General features: G+C 51.8%; 1 protein-coding gene across 4 annotated transcripts in view; it reads right to left on the bottom strand.

Annotated features, from left to right (window-relative positions):
• The window catches only part of pacs2 (phosphofurin acidic cluster sorting protein 2), a 338,514-nt gene that overhangs the window by 103,021 nt on the left and 217,350 nt on the right, over positions 1-18,143 (bottom strand). For all 4 annotated transcript variants that reach the window (XM_038784039.1, XM_038784040.1, XM_038784041.1 and 1 more), the window contains exon 9: positions 17,478-17,635. In XM_038784039.1, the coding sequence (XP_038639967.1) occupies positions 17,478-17,635 (158 nt within the window). The remainder of the gene's footprint in view (positions 1-17,477; positions 17,636-18,143) is intronic.

Here is an 18,143-nt window from a genome sequence, read left to right as displayed (position 1 = left end):
AGGTCCCTCAACCTCCTAACACCTGCCCTGTGCCAACTCAGGAACCCACCATCAATTCTCCCCGGGACAAACCGGTGGTTCCCCCGTATCGGGGACCCCATCGAGGCCCCCACCTCCCCCCTATGCCGTCTCCATTGCCCCCAAATTTTGAGGGTAGCCGCCACCACCGGGCTCATGGTATACCTCGTTGGAGGGAGCGGCAGCAGTGCCGTTACCAGCGCCTCCAGGCTCGTGCCCACACAGGACGCCATCTCCATCCTCTTCCATGCTGCCCCTTCCCCCTCCATTGTCCACTTATGCACCATTGCTGCGTTGGCAGCCCAATAATACCCACAGAGTTTGGGCAGCGCCAGCCCCTCCCCTATCCCTGCCCCGCTCCAAGAACACCCTTCTCACCCTCGGGGTCACGTGCCCCACACACACCCCGTAATTCTCCTGTTAACCCGCTTGAAAAAGGCCTTCGGGATAAGGATGGGAAGGCACTGGAACAGGAACAGAAATCTCGGGAGCACCGTCACCTTGACTGATTGCACCCTACCCACCAGTGACAGCGGCAACATGTCCCATCTCTTAAACTCCTCCTCCATTTGCTCCACCAGCCTTGTGAGGTTAAGCTCATGCAAGGCCCCCCCCAGTTCCTGGCCACCTGGACCCCCCCCAAGTACCTAAAGCTCCTCTCCGCCCTTTTTAGTGGGAGCCTACCAATCTGCCCACTCCTGGTCCCCCGGGTGTACTACGAACAGCTCGCTCTTCCCCAAGTTGAGCTTGTACCCCGAGAAATCCCCAAATTCCCGGAGAATCCTCATCACCTCCGGCATTCCCCCCACCGGGTCTGCCACATACAACAATAGGTCATCTGCATAGAGCGACACTCGGTGCTCCTCGCCACCCCGCACCAGCCCCCTCCAGTTCCTCGACTCCCTCAGCGCAATGGCCAGCGGTTCAACTGCCAGCGCAAAAAGCAGGGGGGGGGGGACAAGGGGCACCCCTGCCTCGTCCCTCGGTATAACCGAAAATACTCCGTCCTCCTCCTATTCGTGGCCACGCTCGCCATCGGGGCCTCATATAACAGCCTCACCCACCTGACAAACCCCTCCCCAAACCTGAACCTTTCCAGCACCTACCACAAGTACCCCCACTCAACCCTATCAAAGGCCTTCTCCGCGTCCAACGCCACCACTATCTCCGCCTCTCATTCTACCGCCGGCATCATTATAACATTCAAGAGCCTCCTTATGTTAGTGTTCAGCTGCCTCCCCTTCACGCACCCAGTTTGATCCTCGTGGATAACCTGCGGCACACAGTCCTCTATCCTTGTGGCTAAAATCTTCGCCAACAGCTTGGCATCTACATTTAAGAGTGAGATCGGCCTGTAAGCCCCACACTGCAGGGGATCCTTGTCCCGCTTAAGGATAAAGGAAATCAGCGCCCAAGACATCGTCGGAGGCAGAGCCCCCCCCCCCCCCCCTCCCCCCCCTTCCCTTGCCTCGTTGAAGGTCCTAACCAACAGGGGGCCCAACAGGTCTGCATACATCTTATAGAATTCAACCGGGAACCCATCCAGCCCCGGCGCCTTCCCCGACTGCATGCTCCCTATCCCTTTGACCAGCTCCTCCAACTCAACCGGTGCCCCCAGTCCCTCCACCTGTCCCTCCCTCCACCCTCAGGAATCTCAGCCGGTCCAAAAGGCGCCCCATTCCCCCCCTCCTCCGCTGGGGGTTCGGACCGATACAGTTCCTCATAAAAGTCCCTGAAGACCCCATTAATGTCTAACCCCCTGCGCACCACATTTCCTCCCCTATCCTTAACTCCACCAATCCCGCTTACGGAGCTGGTGCGCCAGCATCCTGCTCGCCTTCTCCCCACATTCATACACCGCTCCCTGTGCCTTCCTCCACTGAGCTTCCGCCTTTCTGGTGGTCAGCAAGTCGAACTCAGCCTGGAGACTTCTCCGCTCCCTCAGCAATCCCTCCTCCGGAGCCTTCGTGTATCTCCTGTCCACCCTCACCATCTCCCCCACCACTTTTAGCTCACTAGGCTAAATCGCTGGCTTTTAAAGCAGACCAAGCAGGCCAGCAGCACGGTTCGATTCCCGTACCAGCGACCCCGGACAGGCACCGGAATGTGGTGACTAGGAGCTTTTCAGAGTAACTTCATTGAAGCCTACTCGTGACAATAAGCGATTTTCGTTTCATTTCATTTTTCACCAGTCTCTCCCTCTCTCTCTGCTCTCTTCTCTCCCTGTGGGCTCGAATTGAGATCAACTCCCCCTTAACCACCGCCTTCAGCGCCTCCCAGACCGTCCCCACTCGGACCTCCCCATTGTCATTGGCCTCCAGGTACCTCTCGATACATCCTCGAACCCACCCGCCCACCTCCTCGTCCGCCAGCAGCCCCACCTCCAAGCGCCAAAGCGGGCGCTGGTCTCTCTCTTCCCCCAGCTTGAGGTCCACCCAGTGCGGGGCATGATCCGAAATGGCTATCGCCGAATACTCAGCAACCTCCACCCTCGCAATCAGCGCCCTATTCATAATGAAAAAATCAATCCGGGAATAGGCCTTATGCACATGGGAGAAGTATGAAAATTCCCTGGTCCTCAGCCTCGTAAACGTCCATGGATCCACCCCTCCCATCTGGTCCATAAACCCCCTCAACACCTTAGCCGCCGCTGGCCTCCTACCCGTCCTGGATCGATCCAGTGGCGGATCCAGCACCCTGTTGAAATCCCCCCCCCCCCATTATCAGGCCCCCCGCCTCCAAATCTGGAATCCGGCCCAACATGCGCCGCATGAAACCCGCATCGTCCCAATTCGGGGCGTATACATTGACCTGCACCACCCGTTCCCCCTGCAGCTTGCCGCTTACCATCACATACCTCCCGCCACTGTCTGCCACCACATTCGACGCCTCAAACGACACCCTCTTCCCCACCCCCCGACTTTTTGCATCCAGCCCCGAATGAAACACTTGGCCTACCCATCCCTTCCTCAATCTAACCTGATCCGCCACCTTCAGGTGCCTTTCCTGAAGCATGGCCACATCCGCCTTCAGCGCCTTCAGGTGCGCAAACACGCGGGCCGTTTGACCAGCCCATTCAGTCCCCTCACATTCCAGGTTATCAGCCGGATCAGGATGCTACCTGCCCCCCTCCCCCGTCGACAAGCCATTACCCTTCCTCAGTCCGCCATGTGCCCACGCCCCCCGCTGAGCCCGTTCCCCACGGTGACAGACCCCCATCCCGACCCCCTCTACATGCTCCAGCAGCAACCCGGTACCCCACCCATTCGCCCCCCCCCCCCCCAAGCTAGGCCCCCCCTAGCTGCGTAACCCATTCCATTGTACTTCCGTAAGTCAGACGACTCCTGTTGACCCCAGCTGCTCCCTCCACCCCAATGACCCTCCCCAGTGCAACACAACCACCACCCCACCGCCGGCCCCGCCCACTGCTCCTCCAGCGCGGGAGAAGCCCGCACTTCCATCCAAACCCAACACGCGGGAAAAGACGGGCACATGACCCATCAGGACCGCGAACCACTCCCAAACTCTCAACCAGTGAAAAAAAACCAGACGTGACAAAACGCCCAAGTAAACAGATAACAGTCCCAAAAAAGCGAAAAAGCAGAACAGCAAAAAGACATCAAATAGAACTGATAAAAGCGAAAGGATACCAAGGAGGACAAAGCCTCCGGGCTGTGTACACCGTTCCCCAGCCCCCAGTCCTCAGTTCAAGTCCAGCTTCCCTGCCTGGACGAAAGCCCAGGCCTCCTCCGGAGAGTCAAAGTAGAGCTGGCGGTCTTTATAAGTGACCCAGAGGCGTGCCGGCTGTAACAGGCCAAACTTGACCCCCTTCTTGTGGAGCACTGCCTTCGTCCGATTAAAACCAGCCATTCTCTTTGCCATTCCAGTCCTGGTAGATCCTAATCTCCGCTTTCTCCCACTTACTACTCCTCTCCTTCTTCGCCCATCTCAGCACACACTCACGGTCGACGAAGCGGTGAAAACGGACCAGCACCGCCCGAGGCCGCCATTTTGCCTTTCCTGCCTCGCACCTTTCTCTGCTCCAAAGCCGATTTTTTGACCGCTCCGCTCCTGGTCCAGGCCATCCACCGGCGGAGAATCTTAGAGGAAGTGTTCCCACATGGGGAAAAGTCCAACCAGTGCTGCTACGGGCCCTTAAAAGAGCCCAAAAGACCGAAAATAGCGGGAGCTACCGAACGTGCGGCTTAGCTCCACATCACCGCAACCAGAAGTCCAACAACGACTTTTTTAGCTTCCTCTCTCCTCACCGTTCAACTCTCCTAGAGTTCCTTACAGGTGAAACAGTGTACATCTTTCAATTTAGTGCACTGTATTTGCTGTCACTATATGGCCTGTTCAATGCAGATTGGGCGACTGCTTTATGGAACACCTCTATTCTATAGAGAAGCTTGATCCTTAGGCTTCTGGTCACCACCCATTTTAATTCTCCATCTTACTCTCAAGCTGAGCTTTCTGAACAGGAAGGTCTTTGGTCTCTTGTAATGTTGTAATGAAGTTCAATGTCAGCTCAGGAAACCTCAACAATTTTGCTTCCAATTTCCATCCTTCCCTTACTCTCACGAACCATCTCTGACACTTCCTCAACCTCTGACTTAATTTTTGGGGAATGCCTATGCCTTTAAGATGAACTTCACCTTTTATTCAAGTGGCTGGTAAACTGAGGATTGCCTTATGGCCTCAGGCAAGGTAGGTTGCAAAGAGATATTTATATTTCAGATCAACAGATTCAGGCGAGATCTATGATGACATATCTTGATGCACTTAGCTGTTAGCCAATGGACTGTTTCGAATTGCTGGGCCTTCCAAGGCCCCTGCCGATTGGTTGCAGTTTTCTCTGGAATACTCCTTACTCTGAGTGACTTTTGCTTTTACTTTTGTTTCGGTCAGAAGCTGGAGGGTCACAGCCTTGATCTCGCTCTCTCATTTAATGGATTCTGTATGAAGATCCAAAGTAAAGATCTTTCTCTCACCACAGCAAGACTGAATTGCAAGGAAATCAGGTCCAGCACCAGCTGCAGGTAGGGTCAGTTCTTTAAAACCCTTTTTAAAATCTCGCAAGGGGGACTCTGTTCTTATCTCAGTAAGGCTGTTGATGGAGTTGGAAACAAATAATAATTAAACTGGCCTGAGGTGGAACCTTTGCATGAAGGCCCAGGTTAATAAAAATTAAGGTGACTCCCCAGAGGGAATCCTACTGCCTGGGAGTTCTGACTGAATGTACTGCCAGAGGATCTCCAATAACAGCCCATCGGTGGCATTGATCCCTAGGAATCCTGGGAGGACAGCCTGCTGCAAAGATATCAACATCGGAAGCAAGGACACATTTCTTTTTATCTTAATCCCCCTTATTTTACCCCTCCCCTCCCTCTGTGTTTGTTTGTTTTGTGCGTTTTTGGGCAGAGGGTGGGTCAATAGAAGGCCGGGGCGGGGGGGGGGGGGGGGGGGGGGGGGGGTGGTGGTAGATGAGCTGGCTGTTATTCCATTATAATTAATACAAGTTTCAACTTTGTCGGTGTTATAAATAAATAGTTATTGTATTCAACTTTCAAACCTGGTGGCTATAGCTTATTGAACTGTCAAGGGGCCAAAGATTTTGCAAACTTTATACAAGTTATTGGTTAATTCATTTGTGTTGGGACTCGGGGTCTGTGGGGCTGGAATCGACTGTGGACTAGCCCAGGACGTCGTAACACAGCCCCCCCCCCATCTTCTAAAGCAGGCACTTGTGGGTGAAGGCACCAAGAAAAGCTTCCCTGCTACTATCGGAACGTAGGCCTGGGCTTCAAGATTCCACGAGAGGCCAATGATGGAGCCTACATTGACAAGAATTGTCCATTCACAGGTAATATGTCAATTCACCTGACAGGTGTTTTGAATAAGATGAATATGCAGCAGGCCATTGTTATTTGCAGACTACTTGCACTACATCAGCAAATAAAACCACTTTGAGAAGCGACACAAGAACATGTCTATCCATCTATCAACCTGCTTCAGTGATGTACAGAATGGGGACAGTGTGACTGTGGGAGGGTGTTGGCCTCTCAATAAGACTGTGCATTTCAATGTCCTCAAGGTCACTAAAGTAGCAGGAGCCAAGAAACAGTTCCAGAAATTTTGAATATGATTGTCAATTAAATCAGCCACAATAAAGTCTCTGTGACATAAAAAAAAAGTTTTGAAGTACCTAATCTGAGCAGCTGGAAAGACACTGCTTGATGAGGGATAGACAGCACGGATTTGTGATGGGTAGGTCTTGCCTCACAAGTCTTATTGAATTCTTTGAGGAGGTGGCCAAGAACATGGATGAAGGTAAAGCAGTGGATGTAGTGTACATGGATTTTAGTAAGGCATTTGATAAGATTCCCCATGGTAGGCTTATGTAGAAAGTAAGGAGGCGTGGGATAGTGCGAAATTTGGCCGGTTGGATAATAAACTGGCTAACCGATAGAAGTCAGAGAGTTGTGGTGGATGGCAAATATTCAGCCTGGAGCCCAGTTCCCAGTGGCATACCGCAGGGATCAGTTCTGGGTCCTCTGCTGTTTGTGATTTTCATTAATGACTTGGATGAGGGAGTTGAAGGGTGGGTCAGTAAATTTTCAGACGATGCGAAGATTGGTGGAGTTGTGGATAGTGAGGAGGGCTGTTGTCAGCTGCAAAGAGACATAGATAGGATGCAGAGCTGGGCTGAGAAGTGGCAGATGGAGTTTAACCCTGAAAAGTGAGGTTGTCCATTTTGGAAGGACAAATATGAATGCAGAATACAGGGTTAACGGTAGGGTTCTTGGCAATTTGGAGGAGCAGAGTGATCTTGGGGTCAATGTTCATAGATCTTTGAAAGTTGCTACTCAAGTGATAGAGCTGTGAAGAAGGCCTATGGTGTGCTCGCGTTCATTCGCATAGGAATTGAATTTAAGAGCAGTGAGGTGATGACGCAGCTGTACAAAACCCTGGTAAGGCCACATTTGGAGTACTGTATGCAGTTCTGGTCGCCTCATTTTAGGAAGGATGTGGAAGCTTTGGAAAAGGTGCAAAGGAGATTTAACAGGATGTTGCCTGGAATGGAGAGTAGGTCTTACGAGGAAAGGTTGAGGGTGCTAGGCCTTTTCTCATTAGAACGGAGAAGGATGAGGGGCGACTTGATATAGGTTTATAAGATGATCAGGGGAATAGATAGAGTAGACAGTCAGAGACTTTTTCCCCGGGTGGAACAAACCATTAGTTAGAACCTTAGTTAGGCCACACTTGGAGCATAGTGTTCAATTCTGGTTGCAATACTGCCAGAAGGATGTGGAGGCTTTAGAGAGGGTGCAGAAGAGATTTACCAGGATGTTGCCTGGCGTGGAGGGCATTAGCTATGAGGAGCGGTTGAATAAACATGGTTTGTTCTCACTGGAATGACGGATGTTGAGGGGCAACCTGATAGAGGTCTACAAAATTATGAGGGGCATAGACAGAGTGGATAGTCAGAGGCTTTTTCCCAGGGTCAATTACTAGGGGGCATAGGTTTAAGGTTTAAGGTGCGAGGGGCAAGGTTTAGAGATGTACGAGGCAAGTTTTTTTTCCAGAGGATAGTGGGTGCCTGGAATTCGCTGCCATAAGAGGTGGTGGAAGCAGGGACTATAGTGACATTTAGAACATAGAACAGTACAGCACAGAACAGGCCCTTCGGCCCTCAATGTTGTGCCGAGCCATGATCACCCTACTCAAACCCACATATCCACCCTATACCCGTAACCCAACAACCCCTCCCCCCTTAACCTCACTTTTAAGGACACTACGGGCAATTTAGCATGGCCAATCCACCTAACCCGCACATCTTTGGACTGTGGGAGGAAACCGGAGCACCCGGAGGAAACCCACGCACACAGGGGGAGGACGTGCAGACTCCACACAGACAGTGACCCAGCCGGGAATCGAACCTGGGACCCTGGAGCTGTGAAGCATTTATGCTAACCACCATGCTACCCTGCTGCCCATTTATGGGGCATCTTGACCAATACATGAATAGGATGGGAATAGAGGGATACGGACCAAGGAAGTGTAGAAGATTATAGTTTAAATGGGCAGCATGGTCGGCAAAAGCTTGAAGGGCCGAAGGACCTGTTATTGTGCTGTACTTTTCTTTGTTCTTTGATTACAAGGGGACATAAATTTAAGGTGAATGGTGGAAGATATAGGGGGGATGTCAGAGGTAGGTTCTTTACCCAGAGAGTAGTGGGGGCATGGAATGCACTGCCTGTGGAAGTAGTTGAGTCGGAAACATTAGGGACCTTCAAGCGGCTATTGGATAGGTACTTGGAATGCACTAGAATGATGGGGTGTAGATTAATTTGTTCTTAATCTAGGACAAAAGTACGGCACAACATCGTGGGCCGAAGGAACTGTTCTGTGCTGTATTTTTCTATGTTCTAAAGAGTAGTTGCTGGTCCTCCAGCTTATGTTGTGCGACGTGCAAACAATGTTGGAGGCCACGGATAGAGAGACCATAGCGGGAGGGAGCAGAGAATGTTTGGATAGGGTGCTAATCAGGCGAGCTGCTTTTTCCTGGATGATGTTGAGCTTTGAATGTTGTTGGAGCTGCACTCGTTCAAGTAAGTGAGGAGTACTGCAACATACCTTGTACACAGCGGACAGAGTTTGGGAGTCAAGCGAGTTACTGGCTGCGGAATTCTCAGTCTCTGACCTGCTGTCTGTTCAGTTAGGTTTCAGGTCAATGTTGAACCCAGGGTATTGATAATGGGGGATTCAGTGATGGTAATGCCATTAAGGTCAAGAGGAGATGGTTCAAATCTCTCTGGATGGAGATGGCCATTGCCTTGCACTTCAGTGACACAATGATACTTGCCAGTTATCAGTCCGAGCCTCAATGTTGTCTAAGTAATGCATGCAGGCACAGACTGCTTTAGTATCTGAGGAATCATGACTGGTATTAAACATTGTGCAAAATGTAGTGAACCCCCTATTAAACATTGGCAAAATGTAGTGAACTTCCCCCCCCCCCCCCCCTCATGACATTAAAATGGAGGGAAGGCCATTGATGAAGATAGTTTGGCCAAGGACAGTACCCTAAGAAATTTCTGTAGTGATGTTCTGGGCTGAGATGATTGGTTTCCTTGATTTGTGTTCGACTATTCGAGAGTTTTCTCCCCGATTCCCAATGACTTAAATTTTGTTAAGGTTCCTTTTTATCATACTTGGTCAAATGCCGCCTTTGTGTCAAGGGTAGCACAGTAGCACAGTGGTTAGCACTGATGCTTCACAGAGCCAGGGTCCTAGGTTCGATTCCTGCCTTATGCCACTGTCTGTGCGGAGTCTTCACGTTCTCCCTGTGTCTGCGTGGGTTTCCTCCGGGTGCTCCGGTTTTCTCCCACAGGTCCCGAAAGACGTGCTGTTTGGTGAATTGGACATTCTGAATTCTCACTGTGTACCCGAACAGGCGCCAGAATGTGGCGACTAGGGGCTTTTCACAGTAACTTCATTGCAGCGTTAATTGCCTACTTGTGACAATAAAGATTATTATTATTATAAGGACACAAAGGCGGCATCATATGGGCAGTCACCGTCACCATGTCTGAACCAAGGCTGTAATAAAGTTGGAGTTGAGTGCCCCTGGTACAACCCAAATTTATTATCAATGGGCAGGCTATTGCTGAGTGCGTGCCACTTGATATCATTGTAAATGACACCTTTCATCACTTTGTAGACGGTTGGGAGTAGATTGATCGGCCAGGAATTGGTCATATTGAATCTGAGGACAGGCCATATCTGGTGATTTGCCATTTTTTGTGCAGATGTCAGTGTTGCAGCTGTACTGGAACAGCTTGGTTGAGGGCACAGCTAGTTCTGGACCCAAATCTTCAGGACTACAGCCAACATGTCAGATGTTGTCAGGATTTATAGCCTTTGCTGCATCCAGTCTCTTCAGTCATTTGTTGATATAATATGGAGTGTATCAAATTGGTTGAAAACTGGCATCTGTAATGCTGGGGACCTCAGGAGGATGCCGAGGTTAATCATCCACCCGACACTTCTGGTTGAAGATGGTCACAAATGTTTCAGTGTTCTATTTTGCACTGATGTGCTAGACTCTCCCATTGAGGGATGGGGATCAGCCACTGTGTTCCCAACAGTGACGACCGACAGGATTCTCCGATCTCGTCCGTTTACACCCAGCTGTAAGTGAGAATGGAAAATTTGGCGTTCCAGCCAAAACTCCATTCACTTTCAGTGGGACTAGAGAATCCCACTCGTGAGCTAGGTTGGAGAATCCTGGCCTACACTTCAAAAAGTATTTAAGTAGATGCAAAGATCTTTGGGATGCCTGAGACACATAAAAGGCTCAAATTGAATTCTTCCTTTCTTTTGATTTGATAATATTTTTTAAAAAACAAATACATTAAAAAACAAAAACATTTAATATGGAAATGTTTGTCAACTGATTAGATAAGAGGGGACTTCCGGTTGCGGCTATGACCAGCTAAGTCGCACGTTTGGCTGCTCCTGCTACAAAGGTGTTTTCGGGCCGATTGGAGGGCCCCAACGGCGCTGTAAGGACAAATCCCGGTGGGGGAAGGCTCCCTGAAGAGAACCAGACCAACTTTATGGTCGGTACCCGGAGTGGGGTGGTAAAGAAAGCAACAGCGGCTCCCAAAAAAAAGCGGGGGAAGACGACCAAAATGGCGGCCGGTGGCGCACCCGAGGAATGGAGGAAATGGGCGGAGGAGCAGCAGGCCGCTCTCCTGCGCTTCTTTACGGAGCTGAAAATGGAGCTCTTGGAGTCAATGAATGCGACGACCACCAGGCTGATGGGAGCCCAGGCGACCCAAGAGGCGTCGATTCGGGAGCTGCAACAGGAGATGACTGCGAGGGAGGAGGAGGCCACGGTCCTCGTGGGAAAGGTAGAGGTGCACGAGGCACTCCACCTGAAATGGCAGAGCCGTTTTGAGGAGCTGGATACCCGAATGAGGCGGAAGAACCTGAGGATCTTGGGCCTGGCAGAAGGCCTGGAGGGGTCAGACCTCCCGGGATATGTAGCAGAAATGCTGAGCTCCCTGATGGGGGCAGGGGCCATCCCTTCGCCCCTGGAGCTGGAAGAGGCCTACAGGGTCATGGCTAGGAGGCCAAGAGCAAATGAGCCCCCGAGGGCGGTGCTGGTGCGGTTCCAGCGACTCAGCGACCGTGAGAGAGTGCTGGAGTGGGCCAAGAGGGAAAGGAGCAGCAAGTGGGAGAATTCGACGGTGAGGGTCTACCAGGACTGGAGTGCGGAGATGGCAAAGCGGCGGGCCCGGTACAACCGGACGAAGGCGGTGCTACATGCAAAACGGATCAGGTTCGGAATGCTGCAGCCAGCGCGCTTGTGGGTCACCTACAGGAACCAACACCACTATTTTGAGTCCCCAGAGGAGGCGTGGGCCTTTGTACAGGAAGAGAAACTGGACTCGAATTAGACCCAGGGGATACTTGGCGGCCGTAGCCGCTCGGGTACTTTCAGCTGAATTCTTTGTTTGGATTTTGAACTCTTGCTGTGGTTTTTCTTCTGATGTTTTTTCCCCCTTTGCCAACTTCCCTTAGTTATTGTTATTGTGGTTATTCATGGTTATTTATGGTTATTTATGCTGTTTGGTAGAGGGCGACTGTTAAGTATACTGTTATTTGTTATTTATCTGTTATTTATGATGTTAAGTTGGGGAGGCGGGACGGGGGGGAGAGCAGATCGGGGATATGGGCTCCTAGGGGGGGTTCTTTACAGGCATGGACGGGGACGGGGGTGGAACTGAAGATGGCGGGGTGGGGTGTGGCAGGGCGAAAGCGCGGGCTTTCCTCTGTTTTCCCGCGCGCGGGGCAGAGGAGGGGGGAGGGGAGGAGTGCGGGGCGTGGCTAGCAATGGCGACCTTTCCCGTGCTGGAGCGGGGCCAGGGAGGAGTGGCAAGGGGGGGGAGGCCCCCCCCCCCGAGCCGGGGGGAGTCGGAGTGTGGCAGGAGCAGCCGGGTCAGCGTGAACCAGCTGACTTACGGGAGTACGATGGAGGGTACATCGCGGCTAGGAGGGGTCCTAGCCTGGGGGTGGGGGGGGAGGGGGGTTAGGGAGGGATACCGGGTTGCTGCTGAAAAGACCAGAAACGGGAAGTGGAGGACTGGAGAGGTGGGGGGAGGGGGACATCGCCATGGGGAGTGGGTCAGAAGGGGAGGGCCGACCCGGGGCGAGCAGGGAACAGGACATGGCTAATCGGCAGGGGAAGGGGGCGGGTCGTCCCGCGACCCGGCTGATCACATTTGAAACGTGAGGGGGTTGAATGGGCCGGTCAAGAGATCAAGGGTATTCTCACACCTGAAGGGACTGAAGGCTGATGTAGCAATATTACAGGAGACCCATTTGAAGGTAGTGGACCAGGTTCGCCTGAGAAGGGGGTGGGTGGGACAGGTGTTCCACTCTGGATTGGACGCAAAGAACCGGGGGGTGGCGATTCTGGTGGGAAAGAGGGTGTCGTTCGTGGCGGAGGAGGTGGTGGCGGATAAGGAGGGTAGGTATGTGATGGTGAAGGGTAAGCTGCAGGGGGAGAAAGTGGTGATGGTCAACGTATATGCCCCGAACTGGGATGACGCGGGTTTTATGAGGCGCCTATTGGGCCTCATTCCGGGACTGGAGGCAGGGGGCTTGATCATGGGGGGGGACTTCAACACAGTGCTGGACCCCGGGCTAGACAGATCGAGCTCAAGGACCAATAGGAGGCCGGCAGCGGCAGAAGTGCTGAGGGGGTACATGGAGCAGATGGGAGGAGTAGACCCATGGAGGTTTGGTAGGCCGAGGGCGAGGGAGTATTCCTTTTTCTCCCACGTCCATAGAGTGTACTCCAGAATCGATTTCTTCGTGTTGAGCAGGGGGCTGATCCCGAGGGTACGGGAAACTGAGTACTCGGCCATTGCGATCTCCGATCATGCACCACATTGGGTGGATGTGGAAATGGGGGAGGCGCGGGACCAGCGCCCGCTGTGGCGGCTGGATGTGGGGCTGTTAGCGGACGACGAGGTGTGTAAAAGGGTCCGGAAGAGCATTGAGAGCTATCTGGACTTGAATGACACGGGTGAGGTGCAGGTGGGGATGGTCTGGGAGGCCCTGAAGGCAGTGATCAGGGGAGAGCTGATCTCCATAAGGGCGCACAGAGAAAGAAAGGAGAGGCAGGAGAGGGAGAGGCTGGTGGGGGAGCTATTGGAAGTGGATAGGAGATATGCGGAGGCACCAGAGGAGGGGCTGCTGGGAGAACGGCGCAGCCTGCAGGTCAAGTTCGACCTGCTGACCACCAGGAAGGCAGAGACGCAGTGGAGAAGGGCTATGAGTATGGGGAAAAGGCGAGCAGGATGCTGGCACACCAGCTTCGCAAACGAGATGCGGCTAGGGAGATTGGGGGAGTGAAGGAGAGGGGCGGGAAGGTAGTACAGAAGGGGCAAGAAGTGAACGGGGTCTTCAGGGATTTTTACAAGGAGTTGTATCAGTCTGAGCCGCCGACGAGGAGAGGGGGAATGGAGGACTTCCTAAACAAATTGAGGTTCCCAAGGGTCCAGGAGGGGCTGGTAGAAGGGCTGGGGGCGCCAATAGGGCTAGAGGAGCTAGTCAAGGGAATAGGTCAGATGCAAGCGGGGAAGGCGCCGGGGCCAGATGGGTTCCCGGTGGAATTCTATAAGAAAAATGTGGACTTGGTGGGACCGGTACTGGTACGAGCCTTTAATGAGGCGCGAGAGGGGGGGGTTCTGCCCCCGACAATGTCGCAGGCTCTGATCTCCCTGATATTGAAGCGGGATAAAGACCCCGTGCAGTGCGGGTCCTACAGGCCTATCTCGCTTCTGAACGTGGATGCCAAGTTGCTGGCAAAGATCCTGGCAGCTAGAATAGAGGATTGTGTGCCGGGTGTAATCCATGAGGACCAGACGGGGTTCGTGAAGGGGCGGCAGCTCAACACGAACGTGCGGAGATTGCTGAATGTAATTATGATGCCGGCAGTGGAGGGGGAGGCTGAGATAGTGGTAGCGCTGGACGCGGAGAAGGCATTCGATAGGGTGGAGTGGGAGTACCTGTGGGAGACGTTGGAACGGTTTGGGTTTGGGGAAGGGTTTATTAAGTGGGTGAAGTTGCTCTACTCGGCCCCGACGGCGAGTGTAGTGACAAAAGGGAGGAGGTCGGAGTATTTCGGACTCCACCGAGGGACCAGGCAGGGATGTCCCCTATCCCCCCTACTTTTCGCACTGGCGATTGAACCGTTGGCGATGGCACTGAGGGGTTCAGGGGGGTGGAGAGGACTGACTAGGGGAGGGGAGGAACATCGAGTATCGCTGTATGCGGATGATCTACTGCTGTACGTGGCAGACCCAGAAGGGGGAATGCCGGAGATAATGGAACTATTAGCAGAGTTTGGGGACTTTTCGGGGTACAAACTAAATTTGGGCAAAAGCGAGGTTTTTGTGATACACCCGGGGGACCAGGGAGAGGGTATTGGGGGACTCCCCTTCAAGCGAGCAGGAAAGAGCTTTAGGTACTTAGGGGTGCAGGTGGCAAGGAACTGGGGGACCCTCCACAAGTTGAACTTTTCCAGGCTGGTGGAACAGATGGAGGAGGAATTTAAGAGGTGGGACATGGTACCGTTGTCGCTGGCGGGGAGGGTGCAGTCAATCAAAATGACGGTCCTCCCAAGGTTCTTGTTTTTATTTCAGTGCTTGCCCATCTTCCTCCCTAGGGCCTTCTTCAAAAAGGTGACGAGTAGCATCATGAGCTACGTGTGGGCGCATGGCACCCCAAGGGTGAGGAGGGTCTTTTTGGAGCGGAGTAGGGACAGTGGAGGGCTGGCACTACCCAATCTCTCGGGGTACTACTGGGCGGCAAATGTGTCAATGGTGCGCAAGTGGATGATGGAAGGGGAGGGGGCAGCTTGGAAACGAATGGAGAGGGCGTCCTGTGGCAACACAAGCCTGGGGGCCCTAGTAACGGCACCATGGCCGCTCCCCCCCACGAGGTACACCACGAGCCCGGTGGTGGCGGCCACCCTCAAGATATGGGGGCAGTGGAGGCGACATAGGGGGGAAATGGGAGGTCTGTTGGCGGCGCCAATAAGAGGGAACCATAGATTCATCCCGGGGAACATCGACGGGGGATTTCAGAGCTGGTACAGGGTGGGCATACGGCAGCTGAAGGACCTGTTTATAGAGGGGAGGTTTGCGAGCCTGGGAGGGCTGGAGGAGAAGTTTGAGCTCCCCCCGGGAAACATGTTCAGATATTTACAAGTGAAGGCATTTGCTAGGCGGCAGGTGGAGGGGTTTCTCCTGCTCCCCAGTAAGGGGGCGAGTGATAGGGTGCTCTCGGGGGTCTGGGTCGGAGGGGGGAAGATATCAGACATCTACAAGATAATGCAGGAGGCGGAAGAAGCATCAGGGGAGGAGCTGAAAGCCAAGTGGGAAGGGGAGCTGGGAGAGCAGATAGAAGACGGGACGTGGGCGGATGCACTGGAGAAGGTCAATTCTTCCTCCTCGTGTGCGAGGCTGAGCCTCATTCAATTTAAGGTGCTGCATAGAGCTCACATGACGGGGACAAGGATGAGCCAGTTCTTTGGGGGTGAGGACAGGTGTGTCAGATGTCTGGGAAGCCCAGCGAACCATGTGCATATGTTCTGGGCATGTCCGGTGCTGGAAGGGTTCTGGAAGGGGGTAGCAAGGACGGTGTCGAAGGTGGTGGGGTCCAGGGTCAAACCAGGATGGGGGCTTGCGATCTTTGGGGTCGGGGTAGAACCGGGGGTACAGGAGGCTAGGGAGGCCGGAATACTGGCCTTTGCGTCCTTAGTGGCTCGACGAAGGATATTAATTCAATGGAAGGACGCGAGGCCTCCAAGCGTTGAAACTTGGATTAACGATATGGCTGCGCGCGAGAGGGCGGGCGAGAGAGGGACATTTGCCTAGAGGGATTGTGTTGTAAATAATTTAAAAATTAGTAGGGGTAAATGTTTGTATGGAAAAACTCTTTCAATAAAAATTATTTAAAAAAAAAACTGATTAGATAAGAGGCAACTTTTTATGTAGCAATGCTGACTCAACCCTGATGAAGTAGCGATAATTACTTGAAATCTGCACAGTATCAAGTCTTCCAACACCAGATTAAAGTCCAACAGGCTTGTTTCAAATCACTAGCTTTCGGAGCACGGCTCCTTCATCAGCTCACCTGAGGAAGGAGTAGTGCTCCAAAAGCTAGTAATTCAAAACAAACCTGTTGGACTTTAACCTGGTGTTGTAAGACTTCTTACTGTGCCCACCCCAGTCCCATACCGGCATCTCCACATCATTAAAATCTCCAAGCAAGGGAATAAGAGTAAAGCAACGATGTGTGACATACAGGAACAGAGGATGCTGGAAAAACTCAGCAGGTCTGCCAGCATCTATTGGGAGAGAAACAATTAATGTTTCAAGTCCTTTGACTCTTCGACAGGACTGAAGGGATGGAGAATGAGTTAGAACTATAGAAACTGCAACAAAAAGTAGCAAAGAACAAAAGATACATGGTCAGATATGAGAGGTGGGGCATTGAGGCAACATATGTATGGGATATAAAAAAAAGAGGGGGTTTAAAATGGAGGCGATGGATCAAAATCTAAAGTTACCAAACTCAAATGTCTCCTCTACGTTGGGGAGATTAAACGCAGACTGGGTGACCGCTTTGTGGAACACCTTAGTTCAGTCCGCAAGCATGCCATTTTAACTCAGCATCTTGCTCTATGCCCACACGTCAGTCCTTTGCCTGCCGCAATGTTCCAGTGATGCCCAACGCATGCTGGAGGATCAGCACTTCATAGAATCATAGACTTATAGAATCATAAAATTTACAGTGCAGGAGGACATTCAGCCCATCGAGTCTGCACCTACCCTTGGAAAGAGCACCCTACTTAAGCCCGCACCTCCACTCTCTCCCTATAATCCTACCTAACAATTTTAGACATTACGGGGTAATTTAGCTTGGCCAATCCACCTAACCTGCACATCTTTGGACTGTAGGAGAAAACCCACGCAGACACGGGGAGAAAGTGCAAACTCCACACAGTCACCCAGGCCCGGAATTGAACCCGGGACCCTGGAACTGTGAGGAAGCAGTGCTAACCATGGTGTTACCATGTGCCCAACGTCTGACTGGGCATGTTACAGCCCTCAGGACTCAACGTTGAGTTTGGCAAATTTAGTTTTAAATCCCCCACTCCCACAACAGGTCATCTGGATATTTCTACTGTTCCAACACATTCTCCCTCCCTTCAGTTCTGACGAAGAGTCTATGAGTTTGAAATGTCAACTCTGTTTCTCTCCTAATAGATGAAGGCAGACTTGCTGAATTTTTTCAGCACCTCTGTTTTTGTTTCCGATTCAAACATTTCCAGTATTTTGCTTATTTTAATGTATGACAAACGTTCTCCATACTTGAGCTTTGGTTTTGGAGTGCTGAGGACACTGTCATCATCATCCATATCAGGGCCACTGTCGCTGGGATTTTCCACATCCAAGCTGTCGTACAGCAGATCCAGGTCCTCTTCCACCTCCTGAACGTTGTCTGTGGGATCCTGCTCAGAGTCAAGGACCTACAAACAGTTCATACGCAGATTGTATTAGTGCCTTACTCCTTTGAATCATTTGCAATTTCTCTTCCTTAGCTTGTGAGCAGAAAAAAAATGATTTAACTAAAGAACCAGACTTATTCAATCACCTATAACGGTCCAGCTAATTTTGCATGCATTTTGTTTTAAACAAAGATTTAACATAGGAATGCTGGATATTTAATAAAGGAATGCTGCAGATTTGACAAGTCACAAGGCAATATTTTTCAGTTTGGGCCCAATCTAATTAGACAATTGCCAAAGCTCCTCTGATGATACAGTGAGTTTATTCATTGAGTAACCAATTCCTATAGGCCATGAATGTTCCAACTTTGATTACTGCCTTATGCTGAGTTGGGTTATGTCAACTAGTGTGACAATAGGGCGTTATCACTGGACTCAGTACCTTTGGGTTAAGAGGAAAAAAATCAACTAGAGTTGGGCATAAATTCTCCGAAATCTCTTGCATTTAATCTTCTGGTTCCTGGTCACT

This window comes from Scyliorhinus canicula, chromosome 2 (assembly GCF_902713615.1).
Source record: "Scyliorhinus canicula chromosome 2, sScyCan1.1, whole genome shotgun sequence".
NCBI classification, from domain to species: domain Eukaryota; kingdom Metazoa; phylum Chordata; class Chondrichthyes; order Carcharhiniformes; family Scyliorhinidae; genus Scyliorhinus; species Scyliorhinus canicula.
The sequence above is the reverse complement of the archived record's forward strand: the minus strand, read 5'-3'. Positions and strand labels throughout refer to the sequence as shown.